The sequence below is a fragment of the Herpailurus yagouaroundi genome, unplaced genomic scaffold (genome assembly GCF_014898765.1).
Source record: "Herpailurus yagouaroundi ecotype Mexico unplaced genomic scaffold, PumYag 139, whole genome shotgun sequence".
Taxonomy (NCBI): domain Eukaryota; kingdom Metazoa; phylum Chordata; class Mammalia; order Carnivora; family Felidae; genus Herpailurus; species Herpailurus yagouaroundi.
The window spans coordinates 68232483-68253395 of NW_024412394.1; the positions used below are offsets into that span (position 1 = coordinate 68232483).

The window sequence follows — 20913 nt, forward strand, 5'->3', positions numbered from 1 at the left end:
TTTTTATTTTTTTAGAGAGAGAGAGGGGAGGAGGGAGAGAGAGAGAGGGAGACCCAGAATCTGAAGCAGGCTCCAAGCTCCGAGCTGTCAGCACACAGCCCAATGCAGGGCTTGAACTCACGAACTACAAGATCATGACCTGAACCAAAGTCGCACACTTAACCGACTGAGCCACTCGGGCACTCCTAACTGCTACTTTAAATCACACTTATTCAAGCTGGTCTTCCCACCTCAATGAATTTTATTAGTGTACTATGAGTTTTAAAATAAAAACCTCATTTGTATTTTTCAAAATCATCACTACTAATTCAGAAAATCTTGTTCCCTTTTGAACTGAAGTTAGTAAGATTATCTAGCTAATATATCTTGGTTTCTCACTTGAGGAACGGTATTTTCAAACCACTGCAAGAAACAAAAAGCCAACACAGGGAACATCTGGAGTAAAAGGAGGTAAAAAGTGGGAAAAAGGAATAAAGACTAGTAGCAATCAGTATTTTACTCACTCCCTAGATTTCTTGAACAAACAATGGACACAAAATTTTCCTGCTCTCTCAGGATGTAAAAATGCCAGGAAATAAACTTAACTTATAATAAGGTAATAATTTGCTTTATTTTATACCATTTAACTTATTTGAAGTAGAATTTTTGAAAATCATTCGTAGGGATAAATGTCTAATCCTATAAATAAAAATGATAGAGATCATTTGAACTACTGAGAACCTACACTTTTCTGTTTAATATTTAAAAATGTAAAAAAGATTGGCACTACTGAAATACTGCATAACCATCCCAGGGAAGATACAGATTTTGGCTCTCAGGCCACAGTCTTGTAATGAATGCCAACTGGCAGTTACGAAAAACTCCCTTAATCTTTCAGATCATGTATTAAAACAAAAAAAAAAATATTTGACAGCGTAGGCAAGTCGGTGGTTGAGAAATCAGGTCTGAAGTCAGAAAAGGCAACAGTAAAGACACGCAAATTCTGCTTTGTGCTTAGTTTCATAGGAACAGAAGGGGATTTAAGGCTGAGTCTGAAGGAATCCTGAGTTGAAGTTCTTGATGTTCTAGTCTTTGAAACTCAAAGACAGAATTTGGTGTGCCTGAGTTCCCAGAAACCAGCATCAGTGGCTCTTACAACCCCACAGCAGAGCCCTCGGCAAAAGGCAAGTAGGAATGATTGAAATCTACAAGGTTGTAAACAATGTTATTGACCAAGGTGAACAGAAAAAAACCTTTGAGTGAAAGTCAAAGGAAAGGCTCTGTTTTGAACAGTAAGCTACAAACTTAATCTCAGGAATGCAGTAAGAATGGAAAATTTATGTAATTTCTTCTTCATGTTGCTGAATTCATGGACTTCAGACACAAAACGAATTTTAGGGAAAACAGACATGTGGGGGATTATCTTCCATGTTAAAAAGAAGGAGGACAAGCGTCCCCACTCTGTCAGAGGCAAACAGGTGAAAGGCCTAGCATCTGGGCAGATGGAGGTTGACTCCCATGGCCCTCTGTGTCCATCCCTTCCCCGAGTGTTAACTGTGCCCCTAGCACGTGGCAGGTGCCAAGCTACATGCACTACAGAGGCAATAACACAACCCCCGCCTCAAGCAGGTAACAGGCTAGTGGAGACTGGACAAGGACACCGATAATTAGACTGCTGGACACGCCTCACGCTGTAATTATTTCCTTGAGTTCTTGATGAGGTCTTTCATCCTATTTCCATCTTGTATTCACCCAACTCAGAGTATAACAGCTACTTGCATTGAAAATATCTTTCTTCAGGAACAGCTGAGGTTTAGATAAATCTTTGTAACTATGAAAAAGCCTGAAACCCTTTAGTTCTAACTCTTTGAGGAGGCTGTACCAGAACCTCACGACACTGCTGTCCCGGCCACTGACCTCAAACCCGGGCCAGTGGAGATGAACCTCAAAGGTGAGCTGTCCAATTTGTTCAAGGACATCTTCCAGAATAAGATTTTCTAAAACTTTCCATTCTGCGCTTTCCAGATCTGCTTTGAGAACATCAATCTGTAACAAAATGATGAAATGAGATTAGCAGATTCAATAAGCGTTGTTAAAAATACCATCTTGACATCAGGAGCATCACCGTATAACTACCTCCTACGAAAGCAGAATGTTTCAAATTTTAGAGTTAGACAGCTTTTTCAAATGGCCACTGACAACATGAATTTCTTTTCTTTTAAATGTTTTTTTGTGCGTTTTTTTAAAACGTTTGGTTTTTTTGAGAGAGAGCACGAGTGGCGGAAGGGCAGAGAGAGAGAGACAGAGACAAAGGATCTGAAGCAGGCTCTGATCTGACAGCACAGAGCCTCACGTAGGCCTCAAACTCATGAACTGTGAGATTAGGACCTGAGCTGAAGTCTGCTGCTTAACCAGCTGAGCCACCCAGGCGCCCGCAACATGAATTTTTAACCTCACTCCACACTAAATGTTAATATACAAATAATGAAATGCCAGCCAGAAATCATAACGAACCGTCCTACCTTCTGCCTAATGAGAATGGATGCCTGAGAAGGAGACGCTGGAGCATGTGTTTTCACAGAACTGCATGCCCATGGCCCCTCCCCAACAACCTAGACCCTGCTCACAGGAACCCAGCCATGGTCCAGACAGAATGGTGGCCCACCGGGAGGGACTGGCAGAGGGCCACTGCCTGCAAGACTGCCTCACGAACCTCAGCTCCCTCCAATTTCTCAGGACTAGTAGCCAGGCAGAGTTCTCAGGTATCTGAATGTTAGACTTGTAAAAAAAAAAAAAAAAAATAAAAAAAAAAATCTATTATTATTCCATGATTTCTTTTTCTTTTTTTAAAAAATTTTTTTCAACGTTTATTTATTTTTGGGACAGAGAGAGACAGAGCATGAACAGGGGAGGGGCAGAGAGAGAGAGGGAGACACAGAATCGGAAACAGGCTCCAGGCTCTGAGCCATCAGCCCAGAGCCCGACGCGGGGCTCGAACTCACGGACCGTGAGATCGTGACCTGGCTGAAGTCGGGCGCTTAACCGACTGCGCCACCCAGGCGCCCCAATGATTTCTTTTTCAAAGTAAACACCAGCACAGCATTTTAAAAGGGGGCGGGGAAGGGGGAGGCAACACCATCCTCTGTTCATCTAATGAATGGAAGTTCACATTCCAGGGAAGATGAAATATAGGAAGAGTAGGAAAGGATAGGAAAGATGCTGCAATTCATTAAGTCAGGAGAATCAGCTCAGTTTCGCTGGCTTTGCTATTAGAATAACAGAACCCCAAATACCTCCAGAAAGCAGTGAGAGCTAACGACTTGCTGAGTGCTTATATGCGCCTGGCACTACGCATAGTGCTTCGCTTGCAACGTCCATTTACTCCTCTCAACGATTCTGCAAGGGTGACACTGTTTCCATCCCTGTTTGAAGTTTAGGAAACCCAGACTCAGAGAACAACCCATCCCCCATCACACAGCCTGAGAGGCAGTAGTGACAGGTGAACTGAGTCTGTCTACCTGGAGCACGTTCTTAACCACTTATGCGATGCCGACTCCTCGTAAACCACAAGGGGGAAAATGGTAGCTCAGATTCCCTCGACGGCTTTCGGTGTGGAAACCAGGTTGCTATTAGAGAGTGAATAAGGGTCAGCGAGTAGAAGCAGTATTACCAACATCCCCAGTTTAGAGTTGCAGAACACGTTACAGCTTAAAGAATTACTCTCTACAGGTGCAATCTCAGTGAAACAGCCCTAGAGGCAGAGACTTGGTAGAAATGACTCTGGGCTGCCAACACTGCTTGTGTGATTTCAGAGTTGGGTGGAGGAGAAGATACAGAGGATTTAGACATTACTGCTCCAGGAAAATGGTCTTGGCCCAGCAGCATCCTGAGATCCCAGGGGAGATGCTTTTGCCACTGTCTTGCTTTGGACAGTACCTCATGATCCACCCGGGAAAGAGAGATGGCAATACCCCAAGAATACCAAGAGGCCTTAGAATAGCCCAGATATCTGGAAGCCAGCCTGTCCAGACTCAAAGAGGAAAAAGCAACATGGAAAAACAAAACACAAAACAACTTTCTTTTCTGAAAGGAACCGACTAAAGGCAGATTCCAGAAGAGCGTGCACAAGGGCTAAGATAATTCCTGTGAACTGGACACAACAGAATTAATTCACTCTTTTCTCATCTTGCTGCCCTCCCACCTTTTTGACTTGTTTGATCTTTGAGACTTTAAGCAGAATATTTCTGAATTAGGGTAATTAAACTGCCAGAAGAAATATAGAATTAAAACTTCACAAAATGTTCTCAATTAGTACAGAAAGTATCCCAAACTCAAAATCAACACTTTGTGGCAATTCACATAGTTAAGAATTTTTTTTAAATCCTTAGAGCCTTATTTCTTACCATAGTTTTCTATGAATTTGCACATATCGAACGTGATCAATAAAACAAACTACTAAAGGGACAGGGCAAAGTTAATCAGCCTAAAATTGACCTAAAAACTACACTGGTGAAGACAGAGGCATATACATTACATATTTTTTTCCAAACATTTTTTTAAAATAAGCTATCAATCAGAAGTTATGAGAAACACACAAAGAAAAACCAAATTGGGATACATCACTGCAAATATGTGCTTTCTGTGGAAATCCAATTTTCACTTACAAAATGCTATCCTATCTAAAGTGCGAAAAGCATTTTCAAATACAACAACACTGCCAACCTCTTTTGATTCCAGTGACTGAAACTTCTCTACTTCAATCAGAATTGGGCAGGCTGCTCTAAATCATCCGGCCCAGGCTGGTGCAGCACTGAGCAGCTCATAAACTCTTCCCTGCCTTCCAGTCTGAGAGCATAGCCAGACAAATGCTGTGAATAAAACATGGTTTTCTTTTCCTGCGTGCTTTTCTTTTTTTTTTTTTTTTTTTGTCTAACAGAACGTTCTATCGCCACAGCGATCTTGCAAATGTAATTTCCACTGTTCCTTCATAATGCACCCAGTGTTACCGTTAGTCTAAGGCACTAAACGTTTCCGCACCAGGTATGTTACTTTTCAGATGCTAACATCAGCTCTCAACAATTAAGGCACGAAAAGTCATGCAAATGATTACATTGGAATAACTGAGTGCCAATCCTAATACAGTTAGGTTAACTCAGCTTTCTTGAGAGAAACAACTCAGTGTTAACCCTCCGTAAACTCTGGGATAACTAAAGACATATTCTTGGGTAGAAAGGTCTTGAAGAAGGTAGATCAAACCACGTATCTAGCATCATTTCAGAGGCATTAAAGGGGTCCTCTTACCAAAAATCATCTCCTTTCCCTTGTGCCTGAAAGATCCAATAAATCTCCTTTCCCAGAACTTTCTGAGGAAACGAGAACTTTCATTTTAAGTGGATTAAGATGTGAGGCCATTTTGGCAGCTTCCTCGTCATGGGCACAAGTTGATGGCTGCATTCATCCACCCAGAACTGCAGGGATGAGGGAAAGTGGGGAAAGGGGCCCCTAGTACCAGCCTCTGTACTAGCTTGTTGGGGCTGCTAGAAAAAAGTACCACAGGGGCACCTGGGTGGCTCAGTCCATCAAGCGTCTGACTCGATTGCGGTTCAGGTCATTATCTCACGGTTCGTGAGTCCGTGAGTCAGGCTCTGTGCTGTCAGCATGGAGCCTGCTTGGGATTCTCTCTCTCCCTCTCTCTCTGCCCCTGTTCCGTGCTCTCTCCTAGCTCCTAGTGGTTTGCTGGCAGTCTTTGGCGTTCCTTGGCTTCTGCGTTACTCTGATCTATTTCTTCATCTTCCCATTGTGTTATTTCTTCTTTTACGTGTTGCCTGTGTCCAAATTTCCCCTCTTTATAAGGTCGCCAGTCATACTGGATTAGGGGCCCACCCTTCAGCAGTATGGCCTCATTTCAGCTAATTATGTCTGCAATGACCCTATTTCCAGTTAAGTTCATATTCTGAGGTACTAGGGGTTAGGACTCCAACATATGAATTTTGAGGTCATGCAATTCAAAGTACTACAGTGTTTAGGGGAGCTATCATCATACAGCTTTGGGAAGACACTATGTGTTCTGGAGCCAATTCCGCAGTCAATGCCTGGAGAAAGTGTCCCGTACCAGAGGTCCAAGGGCCAGCAGCTCTCTGAGGCAATTATGGATGCTGTCCTGCTAGCTCCTACATCAGCCAGCCCTGACAGTTACAACTTTGCAATATCCAGGGCAGGTCAACAGGGCTCCGAGGCCAATTGAAACCACCATCATGAAACCCCTGTGCTTCATTCCTGGTTCCTTCCTGGCCACAAGACCAGGGCCAGCTGGTGCACTTTGTCCTTGACATCCCCCCATTCCCTAGCCACTTCCCTCTCCATCCTGGAACTCTGCAGGCGCTCAACATCTTCATGCCTGCAGCTCCCCACCTGAGCCTTCTCCCTTTCCCAGGTACTCCCAGCAGGATAGGCAGACTGCATTACACAGTGCAACACCTTTAAAGAACTAGGGCTGGGATTCACCAACATCACTTCCATTGCATTCTGTCGGTCAAAGCAAATCATAGGGCCAGCCCAGACTCAAGGGGAGGTGAGAAAGATTCCAGCCCTTGAGGGCAATAGTGGCATACACAGAAAGGGTGAAACGAACCGTTCATGGTCATGTCTGCAAATAATTGGCCCAGTTAATAAAAGCAATCTTCAAATGTACATACAAATCCATGAATGATCTACAGTATTAGAGTAGACATGAACCTTTGCTGGACATAAGCAATACTCCAGGAAAAATAATGAAGCCCTTAGTCATCAAAATATTATTAAAGAAGGGACATCAATTGAAACGTGGCATTTGCTATCAGATCTGGCTTTCCTTGGAAGCTGACAAAGAACTGGGACAGCCAATGGATTAAGGATGACTAATAAGAAAACACAAGGACAAGTAAAGCAAATAGGTAAAAATCTTAGATACTGTATTAGTGTACCCAGGATGCTATAACAAAATGCCAGAGAACGGGGGGCTTAAACAACAGACATTTATATTTTCTCACAGGTCTGGAGGCTGGGAAGTCCAAGATCAAAGTGTCGGCGAGTGTGGTTTCTCCTGAGGCTGCTCCTTGGCCTGCTGACAGCTGCTTCTTCTCTGTGCCCTCATATGGACTTTACTCTGTGCTCATGCACTCCTGGTATCTCTTCCTCTTATAGGGCACCAGTCTTATTGGATGAGGTCCTCACCTCATGACTTCATTTAGCTTGACCTCCTTAAAGACCCTATCACCAGGGCACCTGGGTGGCTCAGTCAGTTAAGCAATGGACTCTTGATTTTGGCCCAGGTCACGTGAGATTGAGCCCTGCACTGGGCTTGGTGCAGACAGCACGGAGCCTGCTTGGGATTCTTTCTCCCATTCTTTCTCTGTCCCTCCCCTGTTCATGTGCTCTCTCTCTCTCCCTCTCCCTCTCTCTCTCTCTCTCAAAATAGATATATAAACTTGAAAAAAAAAAAAAAAAGATCTTCTCACCAAATATAGTCACACTGAGGGTAAGTGCTTCGACCTATGACTTTTTTGGGGGACACAATGCAGTTCATAACAGATATAAAACAGGTATTTTTGCTCGAGTCTATTTAGAGGCAAGCAGTATCTCTCCACAAAGAGTTTAAAAATACATCCCTGTTACTCTTATGTCAGCCTGACTGCTGGAGAGTCAGTAGTTCCTCCTTTGTATTTAATGGATAGCTCCAGTTCTGGGAAGTAAAAATGTGACCCACCTCATTAACTGAATATCAGTCACAGAGACTGACAGATTTGTTCTTCAAAGATGGTCTCACCGTTAATTCCCATCTCATGCTTTTCTACAATATGGCCTCAATGCTCCTCTTATCAAGAGATGGGACTGATGTTCCCTCCCCAGGGATGGCTTCATAGGATGCAACCTGTGCAGCCACACCAGGCTCCCCCACTTAGAAGGGCTCCATACCTTGTTTAATGCTCTGTTGCCATGGACTTGAAATTCTTAGTAAGTTTTGAACAAGGGACCCTGCATTTTAATTTTGCATTGGGCCCCATGAATTATGTCTCCTATCCTGTGATGCTCCCCGTGAACCTTGATGGGCTTGTTACTATTGACTAAGAGTATGGTAGAAATGGTTCCAGATGACTTCAAGACTGGGCCATAAAAGCTTCTACTTTGTTCAGTGGTATACTCACCCTTGAAAACTTTAGCCCCTGTGCAAGGTGTCTGAACTGTCCCAAGGTTACAGTGCTGTGAGAAAGTCCAGACTAGCCCTTGCAGAGAGACCCTAAATCAATAGGAAGAAAAAGATGCCGGACCAACCCCAGCTGTTCCATCATCTGACTGTAACTACAAGAGAGACCCTGAGCCAGAAGTACCCAGCAAAGCCCTTCCCAAATGCTGACCCCCAGAAACTATGATCAATGATGAAATGATCGGTTGTTGTTTTAAGAAAGTTGAGTTTTGGGGGTGACTTTTCATGTAGCAGAAGGTAACTAGAACAGAGACCAAGTACTATTTATGCAGATCTTCTTTCTAAATGTTAGAGGTTACTTGTACATTTAGATGTACGATATATAAATACTATATATTCCAAAGCCATGATTTCTATAAGTTCATATGCATATTTAATCAAAAATATTCTCTTATTAAAAAATCAACACATGGTCATTGTTTAAAAATTAAAACTACAGGTAAGAAAAAAGAAAGGGAATTAAAGTACTCATAATCCAGAGTCTAAAAGAGTTAACTTTTGTAATCCCTATCAAAATAACACCAGCATTCTTCACAGAGCTAGAATAAACAATCCTAAAATTTGTATGGAACCAGAAAAGACCCTGAATAGCCAAAGAAATCTTGAAAAAGAAAACCAAAGCGGAAGGCATCACAATCCCAGACTTCAAGCTATACTACACAGCTGTAATCATCAAGACAGTATGGTACTGGCACAAAAACAGACACTCAGATCAACGGAAAAGAATAGAGAACCCAGAAATGGACCCACAAACGTTGGCAAACTAATTTTTGAAGCAGGAAAGAATATCCAATGGAATAAAGACAGTCTCTTCAGCAAATGGTGCTGGGAAAACTGGACAGCAACATGCAGAAGAATTTACCCAGACCACTTTCTTACACCATACACAAAAGTAAACTCAAAATAGATGAAAGACTTAAACATAACACAGGAAGCCTTCAAAATCTTAGAGAAGAAAGCAGGCAAAGACCTCTTTGATCTTGGCCGCAGCAACTTCTAAACACATCTCTGGACGCAAGGGAAACAAAAGCAAAAATGCACTATTGGGACCTCATCATATAAAAAGCTTCTGCACAGCGAAGGAAATAATCAGCAAAGCTAAAAGGCAACTGATGGAATGGGAGAAGATATTTGCAAGTGATATATCAGATAAAGGGTTAGTATCCAAAATCAATAGAGAATTTATCAAACTCAATACCCAAAAAACAAATAATCCAGTGAAGAAATGGGCAGAAGACATGAATAGACACTTCTCCAAAGAAGACATGCAGATGGCCAACCGACACATGAAAAAATGCTCCACATCACTCATCATCAGGGAAGTACAAATCAAAACCACAATGAGATACCACCTCACACCTGTCAGAATGGCTAACATTAACAACTCAGGCAACAACAGATGTTGGCAAGGATGCGGAGAAAGAGGATCTCTTTTGCACTGCTGGTGGGTATGCAAACTGATGCAGCCATTCTAGAAAACAGGATGGAGGTTCCTCAAAAAAATTAAAAATAGAACTACCCTATGATGCAGCAATTGCACTACTAGGTATTTATCCATGGGATACAGGTGTGCTGTTTCAAAGGGGCATGAGCACCCCAATGTTTACAGAAGCGCTATCAACAATAGCCAAAGTATGGAAAAAGCCCATGTCCATTGATGGATGAATGGATAAAGAAGATATGGTATGTATATATATGTGTGTGTGTGTGTGTGTGTGTGTGTATGTATATATGTATGTGTATATATATATATACACATACATATATACATATATACACACACACAATGGAGTATTAATTGGCAGTCAAAAAGAATGAAATCTTGCCATTTGCAACTACATGGATGGAACCAGAGGGTATTATACTAAGCAAAATTGGAGAAAGACCAATATCATATGACTTCATTCATTGAAGAATTTAAGATACAAAACAGATGAACATAGGAAAGGGAAGCAAAAATAATATAAAAACAAGGAGGAGGACAAAACATAAGAGACCCTTAAATATAAAGAACAAACTGAGGGCTGCTGGAGGAGTTGTGGGTGGGGAATGGGCTAAATGGGTAAGAAGACACTTGTTGGGATGAGCACCGGGTGTTATATGTAGGGGATGAATCACTGGAATCTACTCCTGACATCATTATTGCCCTATACACTAACTAACTTGGATGTAAATTTAAAAAAATAAAGTATTGAAACTTCAAACAAATGAAGAATACTGAAAAATTATGTGTGTGTGTGTGTATAAAAAGAAAAGGCCATAAAAAACGAGTTAACTCTTGAATACCTGGTGTACTTCTTGCTAAACATTTTTCTTTGCCATAAACACACACACACACCACATATATCACAGCGTTGTTTGTAAAATTAGAATCGCATTGTGTTTTCAAATATGCTTTTTCAGGGGCGCCTGGGTGGCGCAGTCGGTTAAGCGTCCGACTTCAGCCAGGTCACGATCTCGCGGTCCGTGAGTTCGAGCCCTGCGTCAGGCTCTGGGCTGATGGCTCAGAGCCTGGAGCCTGTTTCCGATTCTGTGTCTCCCTCTCTCTCTGCCCCTCCCCTGTTCATGCTCTGTCTCTCTCTGTCCCAAAAATAAATAAACGTTAAAAAAAAAAAAAAACCAAATATGCTTTTTCATGTAAAATGTAACAAACCATGAGTATCTTTCCAGGCCAATAAATTTTCATTAAAATGTTCTCTGTGTCCCTTGGGGATTGCCTAAGCATGTGATTGAGGTGGCTGAGGCCCCTGCAGGGGTGAAGGAGATGTGGGGGAGGCTCTAGGCCCTCTACCTCAATTCGACAGAAGCAACTCCCCTTTCCTCTGTTTTATATATTTGGAATCCCTCACAAATTTTTGCCTGAAAAAGAGCTTTCCTGCCAAGAAAAAAGTTTGACTCCATTTCCATGTTTTTTAACTTTTATACTAGTTTAATTTACTTAGTCATTCCCCCTTCTTTTAAAATTTTTTAAATTTTTATTATTTATTTTTTGAGAGAGAAAGAGAGAGACAGAGCACAAGCAAGCGCAGGGCAGAGAGAGAAGGAGACACAGAATCAGAGGCAGGCTCCAGGCTCTGAGCTGTCAGCACAGAGCCTGATGTGGGGCTGGAACTCACAGACCGCAAGATAATGACCTGAGACAAAGTCAGATGCTTAACCGACTGAGCCATCCAGTCACCCCAATCAATCCCCCTTCTGATCGATTCTTTCCAATTGGATACTGTGCACTGATGTGATCAACAAATATTTAATTTGGAGCTCCATATTTAAGTCTGTTCTATTACTTTCTTAGAAGAACCATATTCCCAGAAGTGGAGTAGCATGTGCAAAGGCCAGGCACCGTTTATAACTTTCAATAATTTTACTAAGCTATAGACCCTTCCTGTACCTGCTCTTGGGAAAGTGAGGACAAACCAAGTTGTACTCAGGCTGGGAGGCTTGCACTGATGCACTACAAAAGGCTCCTCCACTGTCATCACCCCGTCAACTGACCATTTGTTTTCTTACCCCAAAGCCATGTGACATTCTGGAGCTTTCCTAAACATACCTTTGTCTCTATGTCTGAATGATTCACTAGATAAGACAAAAACCTTCATGCCATTTAAAGAAAAAGCAAGACAAACCAATTTTACCTAAGTACATGTTAAATTGTCTCTACCGATCTTTTTATTTAAAACATTTTAATAAAAAAAAAGCTTTATGTATTGTTCTACATTAAATCTTTAAAAGGCTATAGATCCGGGACACCTGGGTGGCTCAGTCAGTCAAGTGCCCGACTTCAGCTCAGGTCATGATCTTGCAGTTTGTGTGTTCGAGCCCCATGTCAGCTCTGTGCTGACAGTTCGGAGCCTAGAGGCTGCTTCACATTCTGTGTCTCCCTGTCTCTCTACCCCTCCCTCACTCGCACACTGTCCCTGTCTCTCTCAAAAATAAATAACATTAAAAAATAAATAAAAGGATATAGATTCTCTTTTTCACCCAGAAAACATGAATTAAAGCTTAAAACTGGCTATTACCATCAATTATAAGGCTAATTAATCATTATATTAATCAAAATCTCTGGCTAAGAGCCTAAGCTATAACACCAACGAAATGTCAGTATCAACCATCCAGCTTATCAATCAACTAACAGAACAAGGAACTTCCTATTCAAGCCATAATGGACCTACAAACACAGCTGCTTGCCTCAATGTCTGAAGCCTGGGTTTTGGGCCAGAATCATACACATTACGGCATTTACAAAGAGATCTAGTTTGCAAAAAATGGATTCCTGAAAAGGAGCGTGCAAACTGAGTTCTGTAATCGGGCTTATATTATAAAAGGGATCATTTAGCCACACATCTAGTTATTTATGAATATTTTTAAAAATTAAGTTATTATCATTAATTACCACCCTAACAAATCGAGCTACATTCATTCGCCATAGCTACTGTAGTTTGGGTCAATATTCAGTCATAACCTTTAAATAATTGCATCAATACAACTTCTTCCTGTTTTTTAGCATAATTAAGAAAAGTTGTTATTTAATGAAGAAAGCAAAGTAAGGCCAGGCTTTTCTATATCAATTCTACTTACAGCAAGATATATCTGCACCTACAAAATTAAAAGCTGAACACATTAAAAAGAGGATCTTAGTTTTGTAGAAAATAGAGAAAAATGGAAGAAATGACTCTATCCTAAATGAACGAGAGGATTAAAAGTCTCTTTAAGGGGCGCCTGGGTGGCGCAGTCGGTTAAGCGTCCGACTTCAGCCAGGTCACGATCTCACGGTCTGTGAGTTCGAGCCCCGCGTCGGGCTCTGGGCTGATGGCTCAGAGCCTGGAGCCTGTTTCCGATTCTGTGTTTCCCTCTCTCTCTGCCCCTCCCCCATTCATGCTCTGTTTCTCTCTGTCCCAAAAATAAATAAACATTGAAAAAAAAAATTAAAAAAAAAAAAAGTCTCTTTAAGATCCTTAGACTCTAAACACACTAAATCAGCCTCAATTACCACTGTTGGCTGGCAGAAATGTGACATTACAAGACTTCCTCTACCACTATGGAGAGAGAGATAAGGCTCCGCCCTGGATATTATGAGAAATACGAAGGGTCACTCCAAGCTAATGTCAAGACCAACTGTGAACTCATAATAAAGGAAAATAATTTTACGTAGTAATCAGATCACAGAAATGACCTCTGCAGGGAGCAACACCCTACAAAGGGATTTTAAAAGAAATAAGGGAAAATTTTACAAAGACATATTGTCAGATCTCCAGCCTGTTCAGAGCGTCCAACCTGAGGCTGCTGGGCAGGAATCTTCTGGGCTGGATGCAGTGATATAACCTGGTCCTAGCTCCAGAAACCTAGGTCAGACACAGGAAATGGCGAGTTGGTGAGGAGTCAAAAAGTCAGCTGGGCTACTGGTGATCTGCAGCAGCAAAGAGCCAAGCAGGGCACATTTAGCAGGACTGAGGAGGCCGAAAGGGACCTGGCCCCGGTGGTCAGGCAGGAAAGCAGTGGCGGGACCCAGGACAGCGCTAGGCAGATGCTTTAATTTACTTCTTTCTACCCACTTCCCTGGGCATCTGTCTCTGACCTGAGGTCAGAACCCTGTGCCTTAAAGCCACATCACCTGGTTAATTTATTTTTCTGGCCTAATCATATTTATGCAAGAGTTCTCAAGTATTTCCAGAAAGAGATGGGACGTTTAAAAAAAAGTCTCTAAACCATTCCTAAGTGAAGAGATGCATAAACAAATAAATACCCACACAAATACCCAAATAAACTGTTTTTCAGCCAGACAGTTTACCCTTAGATGTGGGACTGGTCAATCTCAGAGCATGGTGGAGCCAGCAATGTGACTTACGCTACATCAAACATGGCCCCACGCACTTAGAGAAACAGAAAATATACTCGTTGGGTTTTTTAATGGTTAAAATACACTGAGCTATGAGTGAGGAAAAACACAACCGTGGGTGAAAACTATAAAAGGACCAGCAGAATTAGAAGCCCAGAAATGAGAGATGAGGAAACAGCAAGAGGTCTCGGGGTATATGCTATATATGTCAGGGTCACCTCGATGTGATGTCCTCCATTTCTGGACCCCGTATTGATCTCTAAGGGAAGCACATAGCATGGTTTGCACTCATATGTTGACATGTCGGTTCCCTTCCCTTACCTGGGCTCTAAGTTCCTTCAGGGCAGCACCCAACTCCTCCTTGAGTGTCACGTTTCTATGAGAGTTCCCGACACGCGGTATGTGCACCAGCCCCTATGATAACAAGTCCTGGCCCTTCTGCCCCTGTGACATCTTACACTGGGCCCCTTTTCTACCACCAGCACTGTGATCATCCTGCTTAGGATCCCACAGACTGCAACAGTGGCGAGAGAGTCGAAGGCTGGAAGTCAGGAATGAGGGCAACTGTGGATTCCATCATCCCACTCCGCACAAGTGGTGTCGGGGTCTTAATTTTCAACACTTCATGAACCTTACGCTTTAGCCAAATGTTATTCCGTCATGCAATGTCCTGCCCTTGTTCCTTTTATTCATGAGACTTCCTCTCGGTGTGGGACACCAAAACTTTCTGCTAGTGACCATATCTCCCCTCGACCAACATACAGAACACCATAGCTGTCCCTCAAGTACAAGCAGAATTTCACGTTCTTTGAGGAATTTGAGTTGCTGGGGTTATTGAAAAGTACTTGCCCTCAAAATCCAAAAGCACCTAAGAAGGCACACATGCCATAAGTTCTGACGGGACTTGGAAATGTATACAAATTGTTTTTTCTGTTATAGAATGTGAAAAATAAGCTCTCATCGGAGGGACACGGCGACTCTGAGCACAGTGAAGCAAGGCTTTACTCAACATTCTTGCAAGAGCGGGTGTGTGATGGACAGGCACACTTGGGGCAGTCGCATCAGACAATTTATCTCCTAGCATGCAAGTCCCTCCCCTTGGCTGAGCACTACAGAGCTTACAGCCTTACCTGGAAGTCGCCTATGCCCATGTAAGGCAAAAAGTACCCTCCTTGAGGTGACGCAGACACTTCAGGTCTTTGGTGCATGCTCCTTGCAAAGTCCGTGAAAATAAGCCCTCCAAATGGAGGGAGGAAGAAGAACCAGGAAGTGAAGCATCTAAGGGTTTGGGACTCCATTTTGAGGGTGGTGGTTCGTACATATTTCCGATAGGTTGTAAGCCTATTGTGAACTAGACAGCACTGCTTTTATTTGGTATTTCTGAAAATGAATCATCTCACGCCTCACAGGAATATGTCACTGGCATTAAACTGCAAGGCCCCCATCCCAAACATTTTCTAGTTAAATAACATCAACACTGGAATAAGCAAATAGATAATACATAATTCTAGATGTGGCATTCAGTTCTTTGTTTTGTTGTGTTGTGAGGAACAGGAGTATTTAGGAATGCCATGGGGCTAAGTGGTGCTGCCCTACACAATGGCCATTCATCACATATGGCCATTTACATTTTAATTAGTTAAAATCCAATAAAATTAAAAATTCAGTTTTCCTCCACCCACATCTCAAGTGCTCAAAAGCCACCTGTGCTGGGGGCTACCATACTGGACAGTGCAGCCCTGGGACACTTCCATCGTTACACAGAGTTCTGTTGGACAGTGCTGCTCCGGGTATCCCATGCATCAGAATCAGCGGAGGGCATGTCAACACACAGCCTCTGATTCAGTAGATCTAGAACAGAGCCTGAGTATCTGCATTTCTACCAGGAGTGCAGCTGCTGGTGACACTACTGATCCAAGGACCACACTTTGAGAACCACTGGATGTGGCTGATGACATTACATTAGTTTTTTACGGCATGTATGCACAGGGCTCTCAGCCTCAACATGGGCTGGGTTCTCCCCCTTCTCATGACCAGTGCAGAAAGTATCCACACACTGGGACTCTTTGACCTGAGGGGGTATAGAATGGTTTTCCAACATCAGCTATTTTCTTCATTAGGATACAGTTAGGTCAGGGTTCCCTAAACACATCACCACGGTGTCAGTGTGGCTTGTACTCCTTGGAACTGTACGTAAAAATGTGTGTTTGTGCTCATGAACACTCTACTAAGAACATTGTGGTCCCTGGGACTTTGGCTCCGGGAACAATTGCTTCATCACATGGGTCTGGCCCAGGTTGTATAGCCTCTCAGTGACTCAGAGAAGAACAAAAGGACTCCTACCTGTCTTGAGGTCAAATGGCCTTGAGGAGAAATGCACATAAGGCACCATGCACAGCACCCAACACAGAGTATGTGTGTTAGCTGTTATTATTTTTACCAATTCACAATGAGGTCCATAACCAACCCCCCCCCAAATTATTATCATCTTGTTTAAGCTAATATCAAAATGTGTCTTCTCTGCACCACAGCAGCTATGTTTTGGGAGATGACTCAGGGAAAGAATTAAAATAGGAAATCTACAGAGATGTTTCACACATAATAGACAAGAACCATCTCTACATAACACACTGGCAGGTGAAATTTAAAACAGTTTCTTCAACTGCATTTGCATCTGACAAGAGGCAAAAGAGTTATACTCCCCGTGGCCAAGAATGGACTATAAGCTCCATGAAGGCTAATAACTTTTTTTTTAATCCCCAGCTTCTAGCACACCACCAAGCACTATCAAAAGTAGTTGATATGTGGATGGGTAGATGGGTAGACAGGTGGACAGATGGATAGGTAGATGGGAAGATGGTTAAATCAACCTCCTAGGTTCCAGGTTATGGAAAATTTAAGCCAGTGGGGTTGTGAACATCTGGTCTAACCTCCTCATTTTATAGACATGGAAAAACTAAAGCCTAAAAAGGCTAAATGAATTAATTGCCCAAGATCACAAATTAATTAATTAGTGACATATATTCCACATCTCAAATACCATCCCTTTGCTCTAAATCTGAGACACACACACATTATGAACATACATCAGACACTACTGCAGCTTTGGGGCAAATACTACCCTAAGTTTATCGTCCTTGAGACTGAGACTTAAGGGCTAACGAAGAGTTCTGTTCAAGGACAACTACAATATTTGAGAAAGAAGTGTGATCCCTTCCTTCTCCCAGTATCCCTCTCTGCCGAGCATCTCTTTGTACCAGGAGTACCCAGAAAAAGCATAATTGGGCATTTTCTAAATTTACTTATGATCATTACCAGCTTCCCCCTAAGCACATTAATACAGATTCAGATCCTATAAAATGCTTGGTTCTTTTTTGTTTGTTTGTTTGTTTCCAATATATGAAATTTTTTGTCAAATTGGTTTCCATACAACACCCAGTGCTCATCCCAAAAGGTGCCTTCCTCAATACCCATCACCCACCCTCCCCTCCCTCCCACCCCCCATCAACCCTCAGTTTGTTCTCAGTTTTTAATAGTCTCTTATGCTTTGGCTCTCTCCCACTCTAACCTCTTTTTTTTTTTCCTTCCCCTCCCCCATGGGTTTCTGTTAAGTTTCTCAGGATCCACATAAGAGTGAAAACATATGGTATCTGTCTTTCTCTGTATGGCTTATTTCACTTAGCATCACACTCTCCAGTTCCATCCACGTTGCTACAAAGGGCCATATTTCGTTCTCTCTCATTGCCCTGTAGTACTCCATTGTGTATATAAACCACAATTTCTTTATCCATTCATCAGTTGATGGACATTTAGGCTCTTTCCATAATTTGGCTAATGCTTGGTTTTTAATAAAGAAAAATAGCAACATATATACCATCACTTAGTTTGAAGGCAAGTGTATCACAGCAGAGGTATCGCTTGCCCACATAACCATTCCTCCTCCTTCCTTCAATAAGAAAATCTGATTTCCAGCTGATCACATTGCTGCCCAGATAAAAGACTATATTTCCCAGTCTCTTTTATGACTGTGTGGCCATGGGACTAAAATCTGACCAATAAGATAGAAGTCAAAGTGTCACGTAGGATTTCCAGGAAGTTTCTTTTTTTAAAAAAGGGCTGTACTCTGTAGTGCTTTCTCCATCCCTTTGCCTGGGGCAGGGGTGTGATGGCTGAAGCTATAGCAGTGCTATTGGACCCTACGGAGAAGAATTCCACCCCAGGGAAGGAAGAGAGGGGAGCTGGATGGGATGGACCTTAGGTCTCTGATGACTACAGAGTCTCTTTGCAAGATTTGAATTATCTACCCTAAGAACTTCTCTTATGTGAGAGAAGAAAAATTTTCTATAGTTTAAGCCACTGTAATTGTTTTTCACATGCAACCCAACTTGATTTTAAATACCTTTAACATATTCTAGTTTTCTTAATTACTTATAAAGAGTGGTGTCTCTATTTTCAAAGTTACTCAGAGTTGAAGCCTTCTGTAGGGAAGTAATTAGTGGCAGTGAATCCAGGCAGCAATCCATGCCTACTGGAAGTTAAAGTCTCCACTTAGAAGTTCACTGTTTTATTCAGCACGTCCTGAACTGGTAAGCAACTTTCTAATTCTGGGATCACTCTTCCTTTGGATTCCTTACGTATTTCCTTCTTGCCTCCTCCTCTTTGCTCCAGAATCATGGCATTTGCTCTCCTGCCAGACCTCTCAGGACCACAACACTGCACTCTCCCTTTCTCTCTGAGCCCAAAAAATGCATAATACAGTAACAAAATGGGGCTGTGAAATCACACTTGGTCAGTCCGTTAGCCTGAAAAACCTAGGTTTGAGGAGTTATGTTAATGAAGTTAGTTCTTTTTTTTTTTTATCTGTTCTATACATTTGAAATTCTAATATATACTTAAGAAACCAGATACTGACTGATTATATTTTGACCACCCAATGAATTCTACATGTCTGCATAGTTTCATTGAAAGCACAGATGCTTTTTTCTCAAAGAAGCAAAGCAAAATTCAGGCAAGACTCAAGTGGAACAAGAAAATAAAGATCTCTTTAGTCTCCTAATCCTCCTATAATAACATTCACTTGAGATGATTTTAAGGTGAATATACCAAGTCTTTCACCTGCAAAACAAATGTAGCTTCTAATTGAAGCAGACTGTGGTTTTGTAGAGCTTAAAGCTTATTTAATTTAAAGGCTCTCTTTATGCAAAAGAATACAAAATTATAAATACAGAATTAGGTGAAATCATTTCTGCTTATAATCAAGACATATGCACAAGTCCCAACCCAAGAGAAAAGACAAGATTAAATGAAAGAAAGCTATAAACAGATGTATGGCTAAAAGCCAGAAAATAAGAAAAAATTTAAAAGTCTTTAAAAACAACTTGCAAGAAAAAATACAAGTGTACCAGTTTTGAAGATCCTGTTAAATTTATGTGGCAATTACAGGGAGAGGAGAAAAAAATTTATACACGTAAATATCGGTACTGACAACACATAGATATCACCCATAAAATACTGAAAGAAATGTGCTAGATATTCAGGTATAGATTATATCTAGAAACCTCATCTCTGGGAAAACGTTAAGACTGTGGCTTGTAGAAGTAACTGTTCATTAGCTCTCGCTGGAGACAAAGCCCCTAACATTTGTTTTATATCCACCATCTCTCAGAACACAGTATCTTTTTACCTCGCCACTACTGGTAATTAAAAACTAACAACCAACTTTAATTAAGCACTTGCTATGTGCCAAGCGAAGCAGCACGCTAAGCACTTTCCCTGCAATACCCACTAATCTCCCAACCAACGACTGAAATGTTTCATTATCCTGATGCTACAGGTAGGGAAACTGAGGCCTAGGGAAGCCACACAGCTTGTAAAAGGTGAAGCCAAAACCAAATCCAAGCAGTTTCCATAGAAACCTGAGATTTAGAGAAGTTAACCAACCAACCCAGGGCACACGGCTACTAAGTGGTAGAATCAGGATTCTAACTGGGACTGACTTCAGAACTGTTAACGGTTAAGGGATCCAAGCCCCAAATACAACATTGTCAGTGGTTTCCCGATTTACAGCTCCTTTTTGCAAAAAGACAGGAGAAAAGCAAACGGGCAGCATTTATTAGTTTGAGAATTCTTTGTTGAGTTCCTTGCTTGCGCGTGGCCTACTAACTGTTGTTCTTGGAGGCAAAAGGCAACACTCAGGCCCTGCGTCCAGAGAAAGCACACACATTTGAGTGGTTGCAGCTTATTTAACCATGGGAACGAGTGTCCTCTCCCCTTTGTTCCATGCACTACTTTTTCTAGAATAACAAAATTGTCATTTATATTCATTTCATAGCTTCTGTATGACCAAAAGGCACAATTTGGGGCTGGGACATTTTCTTTGGCACTTCATGGTTTGTGAAGTTCCATACAAATCAGCATGAACGCATAATAAGAAGAAAACTACCACTTGCGTTTTGTGGAGGCTGGAATAATGGCCATAAGCCTCCGCTCCTACTAAAGATGGGTTTCCTCCCACTAATTCATCCCCTCCACACCCAAAATAGACTGTATATTCCCTTCGATTCCTGATTTCAGGTTCAGGTCCAATTGGAAGAGGCCAGGCCTATAGCCAACACCATAAAACATGTTTAACTGTCAAAAAGAGAAAAACTGTGGGGCGCCTGGGTGGCGCAGTGGGTTAAGCGTCCGACTTCAGCCAGGTCACGATCTCACGGTCCGTGAGTTCGAGCCCCGCGTCGGGCTCTGGGCTGATGGTTCAGAGCCTGGAGCCTGTTTCTGATTCTGTGTCTCCCTCTCTCTCTGCCCCTCCCCCGTTCATGCTCTGTCTCTCTCTGTCCCCAAAAATAAATAAACGTTAAAA

The 20913-nt window shown here is 42.1% G+C and overlaps 1 protein-coding gene across 1 annotated transcript in view; it reads right to left on the bottom strand.

Annotated features, from left to right (window-relative positions):
* Positions 1–580: 580 nt before the first annotated feature.
* The window catches only part of METTL24 (methyltransferase like 24), a 105469-nt gene continuing 85136 nt past the window's right edge, over positions 581–20913 (bottom strand). The window contains exon 6 of the mRNA XM_040474618.1: positions 581–2025. Coding sequence (XP_040330552.1) covers positions 1711–2025 — 315 coding nt within the window. The 3' untranslated portion in view covers positions 581–1710. The remainder of the gene's footprint in view (positions 2026–20913) is intronic.